Source organism: Notothenia rossii (genome assembly GCF_949606895.1).
Source record: "Notothenia rossii genome assembly, chromosome: 2".
Taxonomy (NCBI): Eukaryota; Metazoa; Chordata; class Actinopteri; order Perciformes; family Nototheniidae; genus Notothenia; species Notothenia rossii.
Genome location: NC_136904.1, coordinates 8,454,337 through 8,477,780, shown reverse-complemented (window position 1 = coordinate 8,477,780; position 23,444 = coordinate 8,454,337). Strand labels below are relative to the sequence as shown.

Genomic DNA, 23,444 nt, shown 5'->3' with positions numbered 1-23,444 from the left:
TTTTTGTATTAATGAATTTGTATGGAGGATGGAGAAACTGTCTGTATTCACTTTCTGTATTTGGGTTAGTGTGAATGGTCAACATCATGACATGTCTGTTAAGAACATTTTGTAGACAGGCTCTCATCCTAATGTCATTTTCTAAATATTTAAATGGCTATAGTTATCTGTTGTCACACAATTATAGATTCTATGAGACATGTCACAGAGACGGGCGTAGATTTAATAACTTTCAGACGATCAGCAGTAACATCACGGCTGCGTCATTAAGGCATTTGTCAACACAAATGACTCCGATCAACAACAATGCCGTCGTTCACTTGGTAGTGTGTGAGAACTCTGAGCATGTTTTAATTTCTCCCTCATCATCTCAGTCTATTCATGTTGTGCTTTTCTCTCCCACAGGAAAATTGTCATCAAGATTGGGAAGAAGAAGAAACGAAAGCAGGCGTCTTCAGCGGAGTCAGACGAAGACCCTCCCCCTCGACACTCTTCTAAGGATGACGACTCTGTAAGATCCAACACACACACACACACACACACACACACACACACACACACACACACACACACACACACACACACACACACACACACACACACACACACACACACACACACACACACACACACACACACACACACACCTACAATACAAGCCACCATTAGTGTGAGTGGGGCTGTGGTGCTTGGGAATACTCGGAGTGTATTTCATCTCCATTTATCAAATTACAATGTTAATCCTAACTGTGAGACTTTCATCTAGCCCCCCGCCTTATTTACACGAGTTGTTGATACATGTGGTGCACACTGTCCTCTGTCTGACTGTTCGCACTGTGTGGAGCTTAGAGGAAGGCTTCAAGGCTTCAGCTTGAGGATCAACTCAGTGGTTCATGTGGGGGTCAGGCAGTGGGTGGCTATCTCAAGTACCCATCCTTAGTTATCTCGATGATGGAGATATCCCTAACAAGACATCATCTAGGTCAAACCACCGCCACAATGAACATGCTGCAGAAACGTTTCCCACCAGTTTAGAATTTTGACAAAACCAGTTTTACAATTTGTCTACATTCAGCAGAAAATACGTTTTCTTTGATCATTAACACCGGATGGTTTTGTTTCTCCTCCACCATTGTGTTGTCTGTAAACTGTCCATGATGAGTGAAATCTGACCCCTGCGCCTCTGTGCTTTGAATAGGTGTCTGCACAACACTGAGTCACACTGTTAACACTGACTATCACGGCAAGACCCACCTGCATTTAACAGTTTTACATTCAAGAGGAAATTGTGTTGCAACAGCAGCCAGTGAAATTGAAATCCTCGAGGAATTGAACGTTTGTTTGATAACGTAACACAGCGAAATGTAATAATGACTTCGTTTTTATTTCAAATCCAGAGTAATGATTCTATTTCTGAAAGTTCAGCTCTGGAACATTAGACAATTGCTCATCTGAGGTTGAGATTATTATAAGGTTCAACAAACAAGTGCTAAGGGGGAAGATGACAATACATCCTAACAAAATCATCTAAGCCTGTGCAGTCAACATGTCGCGGTGTCCTGGGCAAAATACTGAATCGATTCCCTCCTGTAGCTGTAGAGATGATTTTCCAGTTGCTTTGGATAAAAGCGTCCGTTAAAGGGGCCTATTAGAATACATTTCAGGTGTATATCAGTATGTAGTGTCTCTCCTTTAAAGAGTCCTCTCCTGCTGATGTTCAGGTGTATATCAGTATGTAGTGTCTCTCCTTTAAAGAGTCCTCTCCTGCTGATGTTCAGGTGTATATCAGTATGTAGTGTTTCTACTTTAAAGAGTCCTCTCCTGCTGATGTTCAGGTGTATATCAGTATGTAGTGTCTCTACTTTAAAGAGTCCTCTCTTGCTGATGTTCAGGTGTATATCAGTATGTACTGTCTCTACTTTAAAGAGTCCTCTCCTGCTGATGTTCAGGTGTATATCAGTATGTACTGTCTCTACTTTAAAGAGTCCTCTCCTGCTGATGTTCAGGTGTATATCAGTATGTAGTGTCTCTACTTTAAAGAGTCCTCTCCTGCTGATGTTCAGGTGTATATCAGTATGTAGTGTCTCTACTTTAAAGAGTCCTCTCCTGCTGATGTTCAGGTGTATATCAGTGTGTAGTGTCTCTACTTTAAAGAGTCCTCTCCTGCTGATGTTCAGGTGTATATCAGTATGTAGTGTCTCTACTTTAAAGAGTCCTCTCCTGCTGAGGTTCAGGTGTATATCAGTATGTAGTGTCTCTACTTTAAAGAGTCCTCTCCTGCTGATGTTCAGGTGTATATCAGTATGTAGTGTCTCTACTTTAAAGAGTCCTCTCCTGCTGATGTTCAGGTGTATATCAGTATGTAGTGTCTCTACTTTAAAGAGTCCTCTCCTGCTGATGTTCAGGTGTATATCAGTATGTAGTGTCTCTACTTTAAAGAGTCCTCTCCTGCTGATGTTCAGGTGTATATCAGTATGTAGTGTCTCTACTTTAAAGAGTCCTCTCCTGCTGATGTTCAGGTGTATATCAGTATGTAGTGTCTCTACTTTAAAGAGTCCTCTCCTGCTGATGTTCAGGTGTATATCAGTGTGTAGTGTCTCTACTTTAAAGAGTCCTCTCCTGCTGATGTTCAGGTGTATATCAGTATGTAGTGTCTCTACTTTAAAGAGTCCTCTCCTGCTGAGGTTCAGGTGTATATCAGTATGTAGTGTCTCTACTTTAAAGAGTCCTCTCCTGCTGATGTTCAGGTGTATATCAGTATGTAGTGTCTCTACTTTAAAGAGTCCTCTCCTGCTGATGTTCAGGTGTATATCAGTATGTAGTGTCTCTACTTTAAAGAGTCCTCTCCTGCTGATGTTCAGGTGTATATCAGTATGTAGTGTCTCTACTTTAAAGAGTCCTCTCCTGCTGATGTTCAGGTGTATATCAGTATGTAGTGTCTCTACTTTAAAGAGTCCTCTCCTGCTGATGTTCAGGTGTATATCAGTATGTAGTGTCTCTACTGGGACATGTCTCCATGCTTTAATATTCAAAAAGCTCTTTATTTTTCTCATACTGCCTGTGCTGCAGCACCTCTTTTCATCCTCTGTCTGAAACCACAGTCTAGTCTGCTCTGATTGGTTAGCTGGCCGGCTCGGTTGTGATTGGTTAACCGCCTAGAGACGTCCCGCCCCTTAGCCTATCACGTCGTACAATGTGTTGGAGCGCAAGCCAAAAGAAACGCAAGTGTTACATAATGATGTCACTATGTTGTCAGAGTTAACAAAGGCGTCCAATGGAGGCGTTTCAGACAGGGGGGGGGGGGGGGGGTGGGGGGTGGGGGGTGAGAGAGAAACTCTGTGGGATTTTAGCCGTTGCACTATAGGAAAAGAAAGATAAAAAAAACAGCATAGCAGGGCACCTTTTAAGTGAAGTATAATAACTACCATGGCCATTTTCTATTTGATGTGATTTATAATTGAAGTGCCACTTGTGAGTTTATTTTATTCTAACGCAATCCTCATTTGCCCACTGCCTCATTACCAATGATGATCCTCTATTTTAAGAGCGACATGTGGCTGACTAGTGTCTCCCTTCTTCGCCTCATCACCTCTCTCCCTCCTCTTTGCCTCCCATCCGGACTTTGCCTATGATATAATGATGCTGGTTAAGTGGTGCCCCTGGCTTTAATTAAAACACTCAGCTGATGACTCATTTAGGGTGATCCTGTGGAAGAAGTCAAAGCAGCATGACTGACAGATAGAAAAAAAGCACGGCCGCCTCACGGGTGTTTTGTGGTGGCAGGTCTCACTTCCTGGTTTCTGGTCAGCTTGGATTTTTGGGATGTGAGGGTTTATTCTCCATGGGGATATTATACATCACACCTAATTAACTTTGGCTCAGTGGCATTTATTCCTAATGAACTACATATTGTCATTAGGAGCGGTCGGTGTATCGATGCAGAATACAGAAGCCCACGCTTGTGATAATGACAAAGGCCTGACAGGAAGGAATAGCAAGAAGCTGGAATTGTGTTGAGATCTGTGTGAGAGGTCACTCGGCATAATGCTTTTCTGAATGTATTCCTTTGTTGAGATGCGTTTTAACAAGGTCATTTATGGGTTACTTTGTTTCCATGAACTTCAGGAGGACGGAGAACCCATGTTACCCTTTTCAATAAGAGTTAGTGTAATTCAATCAGTGATAATGGAGTACATATTGCAGACAGGATGCTAGCCTCATGTCATTTTATAAATACATAAATAGTTGGCTCCACTTTGTATATGCTATCAAATATGACACACACAGTCAGAGATTGAATAACTTACAGTACATTAGTAAATGTTGGATCAATAGTTACCACAAGGTCTGGACATTGTTGCTCTCACTTTGATTTACATGAGAGGAAAATGGGAAACGGCAAAATCGTTTCGTTTAGCTGAGCAAGAAGTAGTTTCATAATCACAACTGTGATTATTAAAAAGGGAAGATTTATGACAGTGGTTGTTATAGTGGTAACACAGGGAAATGCACTAAGACAGTCCTCGATAAAACTCGTGCTAATGGAGGAATGTATTGTTTATGATAAATGTGATTGCAAAATGCAGAAGTGAAACCTTTTTTCAACGGGCAAATAATTGCCTACATTACATGTTAGACGCTTTTATTAATAATTTGGGGTGAAGTGTCTTGCCCAGGGACACAACGACATGCTGACTGCAGTGGGGTTTGAACCACGCACAACGCACTAACCCACTGCGCCACACGCCTCCCTCCCCTATATGTTTGCGTTGGGGTCAATTAGCACGAGTGCATGGTACAATTTGATCATAAGCAATGTTCACATCTACTGAGACTACAGCTGAACAATTAATAGAAGTTTAATTTCATTTGGACTAGTGCAATAATTACATTGAACAATATTTAGTTAAAGGCTAAATATGTTAAAATACATCAGTCTGAATCATTTCAATGATTTGTTCCTAATCCAACTTGCCTGGTTGATCCATTTAACACATTGTCAGGTTTTCAAAAGCGTTTCCTGTATTTTTCCGTGTTGAAATTGATGTATGAATTCATCCAGATACGTAGAATATCTTTTCTAAATGTCATTTTCCCACCTTCTTGTGCTTTTCCAGAAGAGGAGATCAAATCGGCAGGTGAAGAGAAAGAAGTACTCTGAAGAGCTGGAGGCCCGGCTGTCAGATGACGAGGTCAAGGTTATTGTGAAAGCCAAGAAAACGAGCTCTGGAGGCTCCAAGCAGCCGGCTGTTCAGCTCTTTGTGGTGAGCAGCTCTGCCTACAACTACCTAGAAGCTAAGAAGAAGAGGAGAATGAATGTCTTGTGTATCTAGAAACCATCAAAAAAACACTGTAGTGTAGGCCGAACTTATCCTCTTACAATTATATAAAATAAGTGTTTTTTGGCTTGTGGCACATGCACATTTACGTAACGTACAAACCAGGACCCCTTCAGTGCCCATTTTTAGTTACTTAGATTTAACAGCAGATAAATCAGGATGGGATTTGTGTGACTACAGCTCTCAGTAAAAAGATTTGTCTACAAATATGTGGTCTTAAAGTTGCACCCTGGCTTCAGTCGTATCAATCATTCATACTTTGTTAGTTTCTCTGCACAGGTAGATGCAGTTCTTAAAGGTGGGGTAGGTAATTCACTTCAGAAACACTTTTTGTTATATTCCATGGAATGCTCTTAACATCCCGATAGCAATGAATATATGAAATGCTTTGACAATAAATACATTAAAACATTCATCTGTGGAAGCCGTGGCGTTGTAAAAAGCACGACCAATCATTTTAGCTGGCCCGTCTAAAGTAACTGGATGGCCTACCTGCCTGTCAGCCTTCCATCTGGGCACAAACTTATCTCGTGCCCTCATTGGTCATGTGCGCGTTCCTGTGTGTTGGAGGAGGGGCTCTGTGAGGAAGTCTGAAGGAAGGGGCAGAGTACTTTCGGCTGCATACTTTCAAATTCTAGCGCACTCGAGCTGGTTTCTCCATTCTTAGCTACCCTACCTTTAAGTAGTAAGCTGATTCCCCTTAAGTCAGTTTTATTAAGATGTGTCCTGAGGATTATGCAAATGTGGCCGTGGAAGAATATGAAGTCATACTTGCAATTTTCTGTTTGCTGCATCTTTAGGAGAACCCCAGTGAAGAGGACGCTGCAGTTGTTGACAAAATCATGTCTTCTCGTATCGTGAAGAAGGAGGTATGATAGGCTGCGGTTTCTTTTCCTGCTTTTACTAATTGTAACTGTACATCTCTCTCATAGTTGTGCTATTTCGCAAGATGTTTACCTGAAATATTACTTATTACCTTATTTTACATAGCATTTTTAACGTGTGTACTACAGGGTTCTTACGGTCATTAAAAACCTGGAAAAGTCATGGAAATTCAAAATACTAATTCCAGGCCCTGGAAAAGTTATGGAAAGCAATATTTCTCCAAAGGTTTTGGAAAAGTCATGGAAATGTAACTAAAGTTGCATCAAATATAATTTATATTTGATCTAATCGCCAAAATAGTAATATTATAATGATAATACATCCTGTATCGTATTGTAATGAAACGTAAAATGGCATTTAACTGACGAGGTATTTTGCTTATTTTCCTGTTCCATGTTAAAATAACCCATTTTCAGTGGTACCGCTGAGAAAGAGTAATTGTTTTGGTCATTGAAAATCATTGGTGAAAAAGTGTATCAACCCTGGTACTACTTTGGTCCTTAATGACATACCTTTATTTTTCAAAATAGCGTAATAAAACAGCTATTAGCCAAGTCAAATATTTCATTTGAATTTGTTTGTAATTCTAAATGTTCATTTGAATCTCTTCCAGGTTTCTCCAGGAGTGGTGGTCGAAGACGAGGAGTATTTTGTAAAATACAAAAACTAGTAAGTTCACTCACAGTAAGATTTACTTAACAGTTTATTAATTACACAGCAGACAGATTCAAAATAATATTGTGTAATTCATTCTGTATATGTAATTATCCCACTTTAAGCAAGTGTGTGTGATCTGTTTATATATAGCATGTCGCACTTATAACAGAAACTCTTAAACTACATTTAGATAATACATGAAGCTGATATCTGAGGGCTTTGCAAACCATGCTGAACTAGAACTTTGTGATTGCATATGAGAACAAGCACGCTTCCTTGGGATGGCTTTCGGTATCGCCATGTACATTTTTGAACATCAATGAAATGCCTAGCCATAAACGTATTTAAGATTATAGTGAACCGTAGGTTAACTTCGACAGCCCTTACAGAGAAATCATTTTTTTTTCGATTTGAAAGATAATCTCTCGTCAACCAGATTGCTTTCATTATGTTTTCAGCCTAATCCCGAAAAGGATTGAACAATGTCACACTATAAATATGATGAAACCAAATGTTTGATAGAGGAGCAAGCACCTTGTGTGTGTGTGTGTGTGTGTGTGTGTGTGTGTGTGTGTGTGTGTGTGTGTGTGTGTGTGTGTGTGTGTGTGTGTGTGTGTGTGTGTGTGTGTGTGTGTGTGTGTGTGTGTGTGTGTGTGTGTGTGTGTGTGTGTGTGTGTGTGTGTGTGTGTGTGTGTGTGTGTGTGTGTGTGTGTGTGTGTGTGTGTGTGTGTGTGTGTGTGTGTGTGTGTCCAAGTTGCTCCTGTGGGGATTGTATTGAGTATGTAAATTGCTTTGGATAAGTGTCTAACAAGTGACATGTAATAATATATTGTGTGTGTGTCTCAGCTCCTACCTACACTGTGAGTGGGCCACAGAGCAGCAGCTGGAGAAGGACAAGAGGATTCCGCAGAAGATCAAACGTTTCAAGCTGAAGCAAGCACAGAGGGCACTGTTCTTCGCAGACGTAAGGATATGTGTCTGTGTACACATTTCTTTATGAGCGCATTCACAATGTTATGAGCACGTGTGTTTCCACAATTGGTTGTCAGAGGAAATGTGTGCGTTTAGTGTGTATGAATGTTCTGTGCGTGCGGATGTTTGATTCACTTTGGCTCTGTGTGGGCGGGCACATCTGTGTGCATACATCATTTGCCTGCTCGGTTGATACAGCAGTGATACTTATCTCAGCTACCAGATGGTGAGTGGGCATTTCAATTGATTCTCTCTTGTTCTTTCTCTCTGTCTTCAGAGGGAAGAGGACCCCTTTAACCCGGACTATATCGAGGTAGACAGAGTGCTGGATGTGTCGTATTGTGAGGACAAAGACACAGGAGAGGTACAGTGAAGCCTTAATGGTTAATCATATCCACGAGTAGCACTTTAGTGTTTATGTGTATCTACGTGCCTTTTACCCTTTTTCAGCTTTCTTGTTCCTTTCAGTAAACGCTCCACTCTAGCCATCTCTTTGTACAGTCTCAGTCACGCCCAAGGCCATGCTATTGGGCTCCCTCGCAGCCTTTGTTAATATCATCAAAGCAGAGCGTGGCCTCGCTCTAGTCTTTTGCAGCGCTGACTCCTCTCTGCCTGCTGCAGGAGGTGGTGTACTACCTGGTGAAGTGGAGCTCTCTGGCTTATGAAGACAGCACCTGGGAGCTGAAGGACGACGTGGAACAGAGCAAGATAGAAGAGTTTGAGCAGCTGCAGGCAGTGAAGCCAGACTCTCGCAGGACGGTAAGTCATGACCATCCACATCAGAATCCCTTCATTAGTCCCACGGAGGGGACATTTGCGTAGTTACAGCAGGAAAAAGAGCCACAGACGGCTTAATGTAACATGATGTTAAATATGTGACATGCATTAAAAAAAAAAACTAAGTTATGATATAATAACAAATATAATAAAAAATACAAAGTTACATAATAAAAAGAAAATCAGTGTTTCCCACAGAATTTGATTCTATTTGTGGGGGCACCGCACCCCCCCCCAACGTTCTTGTTGCTCTGTGTTGCGTTGTTAAGGAGTGAAACACACCGGAGTTGAGGATCTGTGGGGTTTATTCTCCCAAAAATATCATTTACAATTTAGGCATTTAGCAGACGCCTTATTCCAGAGCAACTTATAATGACCGATTACAGGGACGTTCTCCCTGGAGTAACCGAGGGCTAAGTGCCTTGCTCAATGGCACACTAGTAGTGGTGTTCCAGGCAGGATTTGAACTCGCAACCTTCCGATCATCTGCCCAACTCACTATTCATTAGACCACCAACAAAAAACTAAAAAAAAGAATAATAATATATATTTTTTTTTATGAGATCCAATTGTGGCGGACGATATTTAATTGTGGCAGCCCGCCACAAATAAATCAATGTCTGGGAAACACTTCACATCCTGTAACAGTTCTACGGATTTAGCAGCCAGGTATATATTACACAGTTATTAACGGCATCTATATATAGCACATATTGCACATAGTTAGTTGGTATTTAGCAGCAAGGGGTGATATAGTCTGTGTTGTGGTGTGTGTGTGTGGGGGGGGGGGGTCAACTAGGGGCTGTGCTGGTGTGTGTGTGGGGGGGGGGGGGGGTTAACTAGGGGCTGTGCTGGTTGTATAGTCTGACCGCTGCAGGAAGGAAAGACATCGCTCACTTATCAATGTTTCCATGTCCCTCTATCACTCCATACTGTTTAAAGTATCTTATAGTTGTACATTGATTTAATTGTGTAGCTGGGTTAGAAGTGCTAAGTGGTTAGCATCCCCCTTCTTTTTATTTAAGCAAGGCAAGTTTATTAATATAACACCTTTTGAACAGAAGGCAATTCAAAGTGCTTTACAACAATGAAAGACATTTAAATGAATAAAAAACATTTGTTTAAGATACAGATTTTTTATCGTGGAATCTTTTGAGATTGTTTTCAAGAGCCACCAAACGTACTGAAGTGTTCAATTAAAAGGCATCATTAGCAACAAATGTTAGGGAGGAGAAAGTCACTTTAAGACGAGTGAACGATGTTTCTGTTTTATCAGAAGTTAATTATCGCTAACATTTAAAGTGCTGAGAAAAAAATAATCATGTTTTCAATTGTAACCTTTAGATTTTACCGCTGTCTGTATGTATTGTAAGGTCACCAGACTTCACACATATTTGTCATGTAAAATGTTCTATCTTCAATATTGAACGTTTTTTCTTTTTACATTTCTCTTTACAACGTATTAATGTTGCTACTGGATGCTACTTCACTACTGCTCGCTCACTTTTTTATATGGATAAAAAATGCACGTGTACTTATTGGATTTGATTTGATTTACGTGAACTTGGCTCTTTATGTAATGGGCGAATCTACTCATCTTTAATTGGCAGTTTTTCTGAACCCTAACGGCCCGTCCACACTACAGCTTCAAAAAAAGCTTGGAGCTGGGCGTGTCTGAAGCTTGGGGATTTGATTTGAGCACTGCGACCAACAACCAATCACATGAATGTCCCGCCCCCGGCATACAAAGCAAAAAACCCCGGGGATTTTATGCGAGCAATATATATATATATATATATATATATATATATATATAAACTCCCCAAACAGGCGAAAACCTACCAGTTTCACCCACTGTCTCTGCCACCTCCCTCCATGCCTGGTTCCTCCGGTTTGTATCCCGGTAAATAGTTCTGGTCGTAAAGAACCGGGTGATTTGCTACCGTAATTTCTCGTTTGGAATATGAGGAAATGAACTGCGGTCTGGCTCTCCCAGCTTGCACACGGTTTGATTGGCTAGCGCTTGAACTGTCAGATTTGCATAAACGGGATTTGATTGGCTGACGCTGGCTACTCCGGCGGAGACGGACCGCTATGCTACCCATAATTTAGTTCGGCGAAAAGCGAGGCAACGTGACGTCACCCCATTCAAAGTGAATGGGCAGACGCGTTGGAAACCGTTTTTGAAGCTGTCGAAGCTGTAGTGTGGACGGGCCGTAACTCTACATTTCCAAGGTGTCCGCGGGGTCTTAAAAAGTATTAAAAGTTGATAAATCAATTTAGCCAAAATGAAGGCTATTAAAAAGTATTAAACGGCATTTTCCAAAGTATTACATTTAGTAGCTTGTTTTCAATAAGTATATCAATGGTCCTATTCCTATAAAGAGGTTGTATTCTACAGTCTGCCTGAATGTAATCATTGCGTAGGTGTGTAGTGTGATTCTGTGTAGTTTATTCATGGATCCCGTTGGATTTGACGTCATCTGAACAGGACATCGAACGCTCACTGCTTGATAGCACGAAGGTCCGTTTACGCCGGTTGTTAAACAACATCGTTATGGGGAAATGCAAGTCCGCGTCCAAATGGTTGGAAGATAAGGAGGAAGGACAATCAATACTGTATATAGTAAATGTGAGGTAATGTGTGTCGCCAATGGAACCGGTTAGAACTCGAAGTGGCGATGAGGTCTTAAAATGTATGGAAAGGGTCTTAAAAGGTTTTACATTTGACTTCAGGATTCCTGCATATACTCTGATTTCCCCGCTGTGGGATAGCGCTGCTCGATTATGGCAAAAATCCTAATCTCGATTATTTGGGTAAATTGTAATTGCGATCATTAAATGCGATTATTCATTGACTTTGAAAACATCCATTTATTGGAGAAATTTTGAACAGTATGTTTTTAACAGTTGATTACCCTAAACTTTAAGTAGAATTCAACTGAAAAACCCCAAAAATGATTTAAAAAAAAAAAAAAAAAAGTAATAATAAAAAAAAAATCGTTTTATTTCGATTACGTTTTTTTCGTAATCGTTGCAAGCCATAATCGTAGTCGCGATTTAAAATACGATCAATTGAGCAGCCCTACTGTGGGATGGTTAAAGGATTAAAGCACAATTTGAACATTGTCTTGTATCTTTTCTCTTGCCATTGTTACCAGCAGCATCGGTTTGAACTGCACCGCTTCCCAAAATAATACAAATGCATAAATACTTACAGCCATGCATCTACACTGAGTGGTTCCAGGTGGACACATTTCCAACACTGATTTCTGTGTTTCCCTATTTGCTTTACCTCTGAAAGCAGCACTCTGGCTTAATGTATTTGAACCGTAGAGTTAATTTCAAAGCTATTTTTAACTCTCCATGTAAAATGTGTCACGTAGGAGCGTCCCCCGGCCAATCTGTGGAAGAAGAGGGATCAGTCGAGGGAATACAGGAATGGCAACGGCCTCAGGGACTACCAGCTAGAGGGGGTCAACTGGCTCCTCTTCAACTGGTACAACAGGTCAGTCTGAAATATTCTATACACACACAACCACAACCTGTTCACACTGAGCTAAATGTCACAGACTTGTATGCCTTTCAAGCAAATGCCTTGGCCCCGGGGCATGGGTAACATTGCATAAGTAAGCTAGCTCCAGTAGCTTCAGCACACTTCTCCAAAAAAGGACAAATATGATCTAATAAGAATATCTCACACTTCAAACTGAGTGGCATCTCTGAACAAGCTGTATTTCCATGTCAGTAATCCCATTCTAATGGAAAACTACAGTGAATATTGATCAAAGTGAATGATTGATGAATAATGAATCACTTTTCCTGTTGGACCACGCTGCGATTTGACTGTATTCACATTTGGTTAGCCTGCGGGGGAGAGTGAGATTTCCTGTCAAGGTGCTGCAACAAATACTTTCCCTTCGCCCTCAATGGCAGAACGAAGCGCTGCACACAGTACATCTGAAGAGTGTAGTGTCAGTGTGCTTGCATTAACCCAGGGAGATGACTCTATGTGTGAGCATGCTGGAGTTTCTGTGTGCCTACGCAGAGAGATTCATCAAACTTACAGAGCTGCTTAAGAGGCCAGTGGGAATATCTGCACGTTGCAATTAGCATCAAGACATAATACCCCCACCCACTGGACAGCTGAATAAATGCTTTTCTGGAGGACACCACGCAGCAGAGGCAGGCGCATTATGTTGAACCTCATCTCTTTGGTCTGTTATTACTGCTGATGATGTCTTTTTCTCCCCCATTGTACCGTGTTTATTCTTTAAGTATCATGAGATGTTTCTTCCTCTCGTAGTTTTCCCCCTTCTTTAGCCCAGCACACATGTATCTTCTTTACTTTGAACGTGCAACAGAGATGCTGTCAGTGAACACACGCTACGTTGTTTATGAAACATTACACCTCACACAGCAATGGTGAGAGTTTAAACACCCTTTCCCCGACACATGTTGAACACGCAGGGGATATAACAGCATTTCCTCACAGGTGACGTTGATGTGTTAATGGTTTACACTCTTGCTTTTCTCTTATGTTTGTATTCTACTCCTATTCTACTCTTTTGATGTAACTATATATATGTATCCCCGGGAATACACAGATGCATGTAATGGTGTTTGGCGATTAGACCCCGTTGTGCTGGAATATCATTCGGGAGGGGAAAAACCGAACCCTGGGGTCTAGACACGGGTGGTGGTGGTGGAGGAGGCATGAAGGGATTGATGGAGGTCGGTCTGAAAAGTAGTGGTTTGAGCTTGACCCTGGATTTGGAAGAAAGGAAGGTGGAGGAGGGCTGCGTTGAGTCACCTGAAATGACGACTGTGAGGAAGGGGAGAGAGCAGATTTAAAAGGTTTAGCCATGCACAATGATAGGCTTGTGGGAATAGAGGCGAAGTGATAGACAGGCGAAGTCCCGCCCATCTACTTCCGACCCATGGGACCTTATTTCGGAAAAATTATGTGTTGAAGTCAATGGGGAGAGAAAGACTATCTTTCGATCCCGTTTGAATTGTGCCACGAATTACACATATGATGTTTGTCAATCTTAAAAAATAATTTCCATGTCAAAAAAGTCACAGTTTGTCGTAAAACTGTTGAAATATAAGACTATGAAAAATATGCAACTAGAAAGACTACAAATCCCAGAATCCCAGTCCCGCATGCTGGCTCTAATGAACCGACTAACTCCCCTTGTGTGTATGTGCAGCTCTCAACATGCCCAGACTTGGAGTGATTTTCACCTCTTTTAATACTTTCCGCCTCATTCTGAAAGAAAGAAGTGAAATGTGCCAACGTGACGGCCGTCTCGGTGTGTGGTGCGAGATGGGAGATGTAGTTCATTGAGCGGTTTCACACAAAACAAAGTGTTACTTCACAGTTTTAGGACACATTTTTATTTTTTTGACTTGCAAAATTACCTTTTAAATTGACAAACATCATATGTGTAATTCGTGGCACAATTCAAACGGGATCGAACGATAATCTTTCTCTCTCCATCGACTTCAATACATACTTTTTCCTAAATAAGGTCCCATGGAGGTCCCCCGGAAAGGGAGGGACTTCGCCTCTCTATAGGTTTAGCTGGGGAGTGACGCGTCCGATCACTGATTGAGAGGAGAGAGAGTAGTATGCTGGGAATATGTGAACGAATGATTAAAGACCGTCTTCAAAGCTTAATTTGTTCTCCTCTTAACGCTCGTTATCTTTCCCCCGTCAGACGGAACTGCATCCTGGCCGACGAGATGGGCCTGGGAAAGACCATCCAGTCCATCACATTCCTGGAGGAGATCTGCCGTGTGGGCATTAAAGGGCCATTCCTCATCATCGCTCCGCTCTCCACCATCGCTAACTGGGAACGCGAGTTTCGTACTTGGACCTATCTCAACGTCATCGTTTACCACGGGAGCATGGTCAGCAGGCAGATGCTGCAGCAGTACGAGATGTATTCCAGGGACGCTCAGGTAAACGGACAGATCCTTTTTGGTGCTCGTACAAGTTCACTAAGCCTGAATACTAGTATTACATACGTTCAATTAACTTTGTGGAAAATACCAAATAAAAACATTGGTTGCATTTAAGGGGGCCTATTATGCTCATTGTCCGGTTTATACTTGTATTGTGTGTCTCTACTGGGACATGTCTCCACGCTTTAATGTTCAAAAAGCTATTTTTATTTCTGTCATACTGCCTGTGCTGCAGCATTTATTTTCAGCGCTAGCCAATAGAAGTGTTGCGTAGTGATGTCACTATGGCCCATAAGTACACAGGAGACCAATGGAGGCATTTCAGGCAGGGGAGGAAGAGGAGGAGGAGGAGGAGTGTGTGGGAGAGAAATCCCCTCTGGAAGGAAACTGAGATTGTAGCCTTTGTATTGAACACACTACAGGGAAGGGAAAACTCCCAAAAAGCATAATAGGTAGCACGGCCACTGAATCAAAAACACACGAGACAGTTGCTCTCCAAAGCAGACAGTCAATTACATGCAATCCGTATTAATTTCAACAGTGTAAAAGTGTAAGGGGCCAACATTGAAAGTCATAATCTGTGATACTGATTCCTTGAGAATGTAATTTTCATACACTACCTTTTTTGTAAAATGCAAACCTTTTCAAAACATTAAATACATCTTAGATTTGCAAACTATTTCCATTGTGTGTTTTAGTCAAGAACACTGCTTTCCTTCAAAGTGTTGTTTGTGTGTTCTGGCTCCACATGGGTTGCTTTGGCCTTGAGGAGCCGGGAATGAATCAACCCGGGCCTTCCTAACACAAATAGAATTGTGAAGAGTGATGTGCCTTTTTATTTTGTCCTGACATACCTCTCCTTTTTAAAGAGAGACGAGGAAAAAGCAACGTCACTGTGATTACCTTCAGACTGGAACGCAGTGATTCACTTCGATTAAAAATAATCACAGTGCCTTTTAGAAAACAGCAGCTGCACTGTGTCGGCAGCATGACGTCCTGAGAGCAATCTAATGATGTGTTTGGAAACAGGAGGCCTGAATAAAACAAAAGGGAGACGGATATTGAAAAGCCGGGTGGAACGTGATTACCGTATGTAACACGAAACCACAAACATTGGGACTCGGTAACTAATGCAGCAATCCCACTTACCACAATGTTTCCAGGCAAATATCGCCTGTAGAAGGAAGGAGGGAAGGAGGCAGGCTGGAGGACAGTGAATATCTCAGGAAAATGTTGAAGAAATAACATAAATATCTTATTTGAGACTTTGTTAAAGGTTCAGGTAGGTCGGCAGGATCTGGGAACAATAACTAGGTGTCATTATTTCGACTGACATTGTGATATGATTCATGATCGCTTCCACGCTATTCAAAAATATATTTAATGATCCGGGTGTGATATTTATTAGGGATGCCAGAAACTGACCATGATCAAAATCGAAAAAAATCGGAGAGCCCTGGCGAATAATAAACAATTATTCGACGCCCTCTGCCCGCAGCGGGTTGAAACTAAGCCAGAAAAAAAAAAAAAAACATAAATAATAATAAAAAGATATATAAATCAAATCGAATTTTAAAAATAATTTTCGATTATGGAGACTGGAACGAATAATCGCTGGCATCCCTAATATTTATTCACCCGGTCAATTAAGATTTGTTATACTTGCAGGGACTTCTCTACAGCATCACAAATCCTCATTCAAAATCATATTTACGTATATATTTGTCCTTCCTTACCAAACATTGCACAAACTGCGATTTGGAAATGTTCAATATGGCCATTTCAAAAAGACGTGGAGCTTTAATTGTGCAACTCTAGTTTCAAATGTTAGATAATTCAATGTAGCCAATGATATCTTGCGTTGTAAGAGAGTAAGAGAACATTCTCCTAATTAAGCGGTACTAATGAAGCGTAAAACAGTGTTAAAGAAAGGGCACGGTCCCGACAGTGAGGGGGCTGCTAGGTAGTTAGTGAGCCTTGGGCAGAGGCTTTCTGTGGTTGGCAGGCCATGTGATGTGTCACAACAGGCAGCGAGATGCTCTTAGGTTTCAGACGATCCGTGGTAGGAATGAAGGCAAAAGAGAGCAGGAGACAGCGCAGCCGCCACCAGGCTGTCTCCCAGCAGGCTGTGATGTCACCGCGGCCCCGAGGGGAGCTCTGTCAGCGGCGCTCAGGCGTATCGCGGAGAGAGGCGGCTCTACAGCAGGCTGTGGGAGGGCCTTATTGGATAACTGAGTATCCCTCGAGGACTGTTGTCAAGGCAATCGTTACAAATGGAGAGGCGGGGTGAAAAGAAAGCCTCCCCAGAAGGACAAACAAACAGATAAACAAACAGCAAAAAGACTCTCAAGCAGGTGTGCACTCGTGTTAGATGGGAGATAGCTTCACAATCAAGAGGTGTGTGGTAGTAAAGTAAGCCATGTGTTTGCTGTCAACAGCAGGAGGCTGCAAATTAGTGGGTTTCCGATGTTAACTGTTAGCGGTTACATGCTCATTATATTCTCTCTGAAAACAGCTTTTTTTAATGACCGCACACATTCAGCATCATTCTAATGTGTAATACTATGAAGCAAATTAAACGTGCTTTAACACACTTCCACTTGTACTACATAATAATGCTTGATCAACCAATTTGACACATTTTCCTGCGTCTCTGTTAAAGGGCCGTGTGATGCGAGGGGCTTACAAGTTCCAGGCGGCGATCACCACGTTCGAGATGATCCTGGGAGGCTGTCCCATTCTCAACGCCATAGACTGGCGCTGTGTTATCATCGACGAAGCCCACCGCCTCAAGAACAAGAACTGCAAGCTGCTAGAGGGCTTCAAGCTCATGAACCTGGTACATAGCACACACAGTTAGAAGTTTGATATGTGTGCATTGTTAAAGCTCTCGTTTGAAAACTAACACCACCTATATTGACTCAAGACTTTGTCTCAAGTTCTCTAAAGTATAATGTGTCCAATTATCAAATGTTACATTCTCATTTTGTGTGTCTTGTTCTCTTTCAGGAGCACAAAGCCCTGCTGACCGGTACTCCTCTCCAGAACACTGTGGAAGAACTTTTCAGCCTGCTCCACTTCCTGGAGCCGGCACGCTTCCCCTCAGAAGTCCCTTTCATGCAGGAGTTTGGAGACCTGAAGACTGAAGAGCAGGTGAGCCCACAGATACATGAAGAATATGTCAATATGCAAATATTCCGTAAATCAGAAATCCACATGTCAATGAATCAGTTCAGATGTGGTCTGGGCCTCTGGTGCTATTTGTAGTCCTCAACAAGGAAACGCCACAGACACATTATTGTCTGTTAGAGCCCCACTAAACACAGCTTCAAAGACCCTATGGGTACAGATGGAACCAGCACATTAACCAGCTAGGCCACAGTGACATGCTGGATAACTGTTACAAAACAAATGGGCGATTTAGCTACTGATTATTGGACTCTGTGTTGACACAAGATAAAAGCCTTTTTACCTTTTTACTTTTACACTTTGCTGGTTGGCATTTCATTTTTAGGCCGAATCCCTAAAGAGATGCTCGAGGAAAGCATTCAATCATGTTTGAAGTGTTGTGCTCTTAATGAAAGTAAACATTTTTGGAACAGCTAGTACTCGTCAGGCGAGGATAAATAGAAGCTCTTTGTACCGGTGGAAATGTGAAAGCGTTTTTATAGAAAGCGGGTATCTTTCCTAAAAATGGTGGTAGTCAAGGGCCTGAATGTGTAATACAAAAAGAGGGAAGCTGGCCCACTCACCGGGGTCGAGTAGTTACGAAGCTGTGAAGCTGCTGTGAGCACAAAAGATTAGAAACCAAAATAAAATCACTGGTTTTAAAACCTAATATATTAATGTTAAATAAAAGCCATTTTAATACTTAATAACTCTACTGCTATATATAAATCAAATACAGAATATGACATCATTAGGCTGTAATAAAAAGTGGTGCTAGCTTACATAGCCTTCTAGTTCATGTGTTTTGATGTTATTTGAATGTTTCTAACATCTGCATACATCAGTCATTTAACACGTAGTTCCATATTTGAAGTCTGATTATGCATTAGGATCACATTTTGAAGACAATTATTCAAAACAACAAATGTAGTCTTACCTAGGGAATGGAAAAGTCACTGGAGCATGCACACATTTTCTGTAACGACATGTATGACACTGGTGTTCATAGTTTGAATCAGACCCAGCTCAGACTCAGCATGTGTAACCCAACTCATCTGTAGATCACTATCTTCCATCAGTTACAGAATAATAATATTAATAATAATAGATTACATTTGTATCAAGGGACCCAAGGCCGCTTTACATGGTGAACAAACAAACAAACAAACAAACAAACAAACAAACAAACAAACAAAAGGGGCAAATAATGAGTAGGAGTGGAAGCAGGGGGACTGATGGGTTAGGGGTCAAAGGTCATGGTGAACAGGTGAGTTTTTAATGACTTGAAGATGTCCAGGGAAGCAGCATTGCAGAACATGATATAACTCTCTGCTCCTCGTGGGGGCCCACAGGTCCAGAAGCTGCAGGCCATCCTGAAGCCCATGATGCTGCGCCGGCTGAAGGAGGACGTGGAGAAGAAGCTGGCTCCTAAAGAGGAAACCATCATCGAGGTGGAGCTCACCAACATTCAGAAGAAATACTACCGCGCTATCCTCGAGAAGAACTTCACCTTCCTGGCTAAAGGAGCCGGCCAGGCCAATATGCCCAACCTGGTGAACACCATGATGGAGCTGAGGAAGTGCTGCAACCACCCCTACCTCATCAAAGGTAGGATGAAGTGGAGTATAGGTTCATTTAGCTCAAATGTACAATTGTGGCCTTGGACTGTTATTACTCAGTTTCCTGTTTAGTCTTCAGGAGGTGTGTTTTGCTTACTTTTAAGTTCAGCTTACTATCATTTGATTACACAAGTGACAAAAACAAACATATGATTATTTCAACATATTTTGGGTTTTGAGCATATGCACTGGATCTGTCGTGTTTTTGTGTTCTTTCCTGCTATCACAATGTAACTTAGGGTCATTTCTGCTTTGGGGTTAGGGCTCTGGCTAATATTCATGAAATTGTACTTTATAGGTTGCACAAGCGTCTAAAATGTGATATTTAGAAATACTCTCAAATACGCTTTCCCCTTTTTTGTACTCTCAAAAAAAGGGGAAAGCGCTGAAGTTGTCATTTGTCCATGGAAATAAAATCTTGTTTAAAAAAAGCAATAAATCCACACTATTGCTGACGTGCCCGTGTCTTTGCTTCTTCAGGGGCAGAAGAGAAGATCATGGAGGACTTCAGGGAGGTGTACAGCCCCAATGCCTTCGACTTCCACCTGCAGGCGATGGTACAGTCTGCCGGGAAGCTGGTCCTCATCGACAAACTGCTGCCCAAGATGAAGGCCGGGGGCCACAGGGTGCTCATCTTCTCTCAGATGGTGCGCTGCCTGGACATCTTGGAAGACTACCTCATTCAGAGAAGGTACAGGGAACTGATGATGATGATGATGATGATGGGTTTTTTTCATACACAGTATGGTTCAGATTTTAAAATGACTACGCACGTCTGAAAAACTGCATTTTTTAAATCTCTTTTAGGGCTGTGCAATTAATCATATTTTAATCTCGATTAGAATTTTGGCTTGCAACGATTACGAAAACAACGTAATAAATAAAACGATTATTATTATTTTTTAATTTTTGTAATTGTTTTTTCTGTTTAATTACACTTAAAGTTCATGGTAATCAACTGTTCAAAACATATTGTTCAAAACTATTTTTTCAATAATGTTTTCAAAGTAAATGGATAATTGTTTTTAATAATCGTGATATCAATTATTGACCCAAATAATCGTGATTATGATTTTTGCCATAATCGCATAGCCCTAATCTCTTTAAGACGATTCCAAGGTATTTCAAAAAATATCATGCATTGAGGTTAAGAAAAATCAGCCTTAACAAGTTAGCTTATATTTAATCAAAAAGCATGCAAATAAAATGCTATAATGATATTAGTTCTGGAAAAAACACTTTTGCACTGTGATGTCATAATAATCAACTTATTTGTTGCACAGGTTCTTTCTTGATTAGCGCTACTGCTCAACGTTTTTAAAGTCACTCTTACCCTCTTGCTCCATTAGATTCAGAATGGTTTCAAGGAAGCACCAGATCTTGTGCACATGGCAGTTAGGACTTATTGTGACACTCGGTAGTTGCTCCACACGTTGGAGAGGATGTTCTTAATACTATGGCTGCAAATGGTTAGGGACACTACGTGTATAATGGTTTGTTTTTAGCATGTGATACATGACAGCCAAATGGCAGTGAGAGAAGTTGGCAGCAGGTCGGTGTTAGATCACATCTAATGAGTGAAATCAACACACACATTCACCCATTTATCTATCCGTTTTTGCAGCCATTTATCTGGGTCAGGTCCAAAAGGGGCTGGAACATACTTTATAACCAGGGTTCTTACGGTCATTGAAAACCTGGAAAAGTCATGGAAATTCCAAATCCTAATTCCAGGCCCTGGAAAAGTTATGGAAAACAATATTTTCCCCAAAGTTTTGGAAAAGTCATGGAAATGTAACTAAAGTTGCATCAAATATAATTTATATTCGATCTAATCGCCAAAATAGTAATACTATAATGATAATAAATACTGTATAGCAATGAAACGTAAAATGGCATTTAACTGACGAGGTGTTTTGCTGGTGAGAGATTTGAGTTACTTTAGCGTGTCAGCCTACTATTTGATTTGTTTTAGATAGGCACAACATGTTTCATATGCAGACCTTATTTTCCTGTTCCATTTTAAATAAACCATTTTCAGTGGTACCGCTGAGAAAGAGTAATTTTTTTGGTCATGGAAAATTAGGTAAAGGTCATGGAGAAGTCATTGAAAATCATTGGTGAAAAAGTGTATGAACTATTTACTTATTAATTATACTAACAAATCCACCACAGGTATGAGTGTAATAAATGTGTCCAGTTCACATCAGATGAGTACCTTTTTGGACTTTTGGATCTAATTGGAAATGTACCTTCCCTCCTATAGAACAGTATTGGGGGTGGTCTTTTATTTGTCTCGTCCTACACCAGGAGGACAAAGAGATCATGCTATTTCACACATTTCTGCCAAGAATGAAAATGAAATCCTGTCAAACGCCTCAGCCCCATGAGTCATATCATTAGTCTTTCATTAGGAAAATGGTTCTGTTGTCTATTCAAATTGCACTGTATGGAATCTAGACCTGTAATTAGAGTGAATTAAGTGAAAAGAAAGGAGCATTTGTCTCCCACCCACAGAGCACCGTGGCAGCTGATAAAGATGATGGGCAAGAGATTGGATTTATATCACGGCTATGAAGCTCTAACCTAAGGCTCTGCCAAAGTACAACATTACCTTGAAGTGTGTGTGTGTGTGTGTGTGTGTGTGTGTGTGTGTGTGTGTGTGTGTGTGTGTGTGTGTGTGTGTGTGTGTGTGTGTGTGTGTGTGTGTGTGTGTGTGTGTGTGTGTGTGTGTGTGTGTGTGTGTGTGTGTGTGTGTGTGTGTGTGTGTGTGTGTGTGTGTGGCCCAAAGGTCCCATAAAAGGCTGAAATGGGGGGTGAGTGGTCAGGAAAATTTAGCAAGACGACCATGGGGAAAGGTTTACAGCTTGCAATAAGCGCTGGAGTTAAATGGCGATTAGGAATCTGATCATTACTGATATGAGTTTGGGTTTTATTCTCAAGTTTCCTGATCTTTGTCTCCTTACATCCTGTTGTTGCTCTCATGTTTCTGTTTCTGCCCTTCTCTCTCTCTCTCTCTCTCTCTCTCCCTCTGTCTTTCATCTATCTTCCCACCAGCAGCTGAAGCTAACCCAACACTATTGAACAGCTGTGAGGTGCTGCGCTGCACAGACCTGAGACAGGGTTCAGCTGCAGGTTGTAGGAACCCTCAGGGCTTCTCTACACAAGACAAGCAGGAGTTTGTGTGAGGCTTCTCCAGACTGGATTACCCTGGGGGGGTGCAGGGGCTCGTATCGTGGGAGTGCAGGAGAATGGTCACAAGATGAAAGAGAATAGAGAAATAAGAGTCATCTGTCAATCTAGGATAGAGTTACAGAGGTGTAGAAGGGAAGTCAAATAATGCTTTGAGTCAAATGTCCATTCGCACTATTGTCGAGCAAGGGGCTGGAGTCACTTCATAACACTCATCAGGAAAACTCAAATGTATGATGTTTGAGCTTTTCCATAAAGCTCTTAACTAAAGAATAAGTATTCAGTGAGTGATTTTGATATACACGCCTAACAGATCGTTTCTTTGTGTCGCAGGTACTTGTACGAGCGTATAGATGGGCGTGTTCGTGGAAACATGCGTCAGGCAGCTATCGACCGCTTCAGTAAGCCCGACTCAGAGCGCTTCGTTTTCCTTCTGTGCACACGCGCTGGTGGCCTGGGAATCAACCTCACAGCAGCAGACACCTGCATCATCTTTGACTCAGACTGGAACCCGCAGAACGACCTGCAGGTACCACACACACACACACACACACACACACACACACACACACACACACACACACACACACACACACACACACACACACGCTCACTCACTCACTCACTCACTCACTCACTCACTTAGCAGTAGATGCAACAGGCTGCTGTAGATTACCATTAGTGTGCTACAAGTAGACAACATCTTGGCACCCTCATAGTTATCTGTTGTCTAACATCTGCTTGTGCAAACGGCTGCCAACGAGACTCATCATCACGACATGTGCCTTACGCTATGTCCAATCAAGAACAAGTGCAAATTTCACGTAATAATTACAGTTTCCATCTTGGGTCATTAAGGTCAAAG

At 41.5% G+C, this 23,444-nt stretch overlaps 1 protein-coding gene across 8 annotated transcripts in view; it reads left to right on the top strand.

Moving 5' to 3' along the window:
* chd9 (chromodomain helicase DNA binding protein 9) overlaps window positions 1–23,444 on the top strand; it is an 87,503-nt gene that overhangs the window by 38,378 nt on the left and 25,681 nt on the right. For all 8 annotated transcript variants that reach the window (XM_079664431.1, XM_079664433.1, XM_079664432.1 and 5 more), the window contains 14 exons: window positions 406–511; window positions 5,118–5,264; window positions 6,140–6,208; window positions 6,838–6,893; window positions 7,728–7,845; window positions 8,131–8,217; window positions 8,475–8,612; window positions 12,017–12,138; window positions 14,354–14,597; window positions 17,263–17,439; window positions 17,610–17,753; window positions 19,121–19,376; window positions 19,868–20,078; window positions 22,913–23,108. In XM_079664431.1, the coding sequence (XP_079520557.1) occupies window positions 406–511; window positions 5,118–5,264; window positions 6,140–6,208; window positions 6,838–6,893; window positions 7,728–7,845; window positions 8,131–8,217; window positions 8,475–8,612; window positions 12,017–12,138; window positions 14,354–14,597; window positions 17,263–17,439; window positions 17,610–17,753; window positions 19,121–19,376; window positions 19,868–20,078; window positions 22,913–23,108 (2,071 nt within the window). The remainder of the gene's footprint in view (window positions 1–405; window positions 512–5,117; window positions 5,265–6,139; window positions 6,209–6,837; window positions 6,894–7,727; window positions 7,846–8,130; window positions 8,218–8,474; window positions 8,613–12,016; window positions 12,139–14,353; window positions 14,598–17,262; window positions 17,440–17,609; window positions 17,754–19,120; window positions 19,377–19,867; window positions 20,079–22,912; window positions 23,109–23,444) is intronic.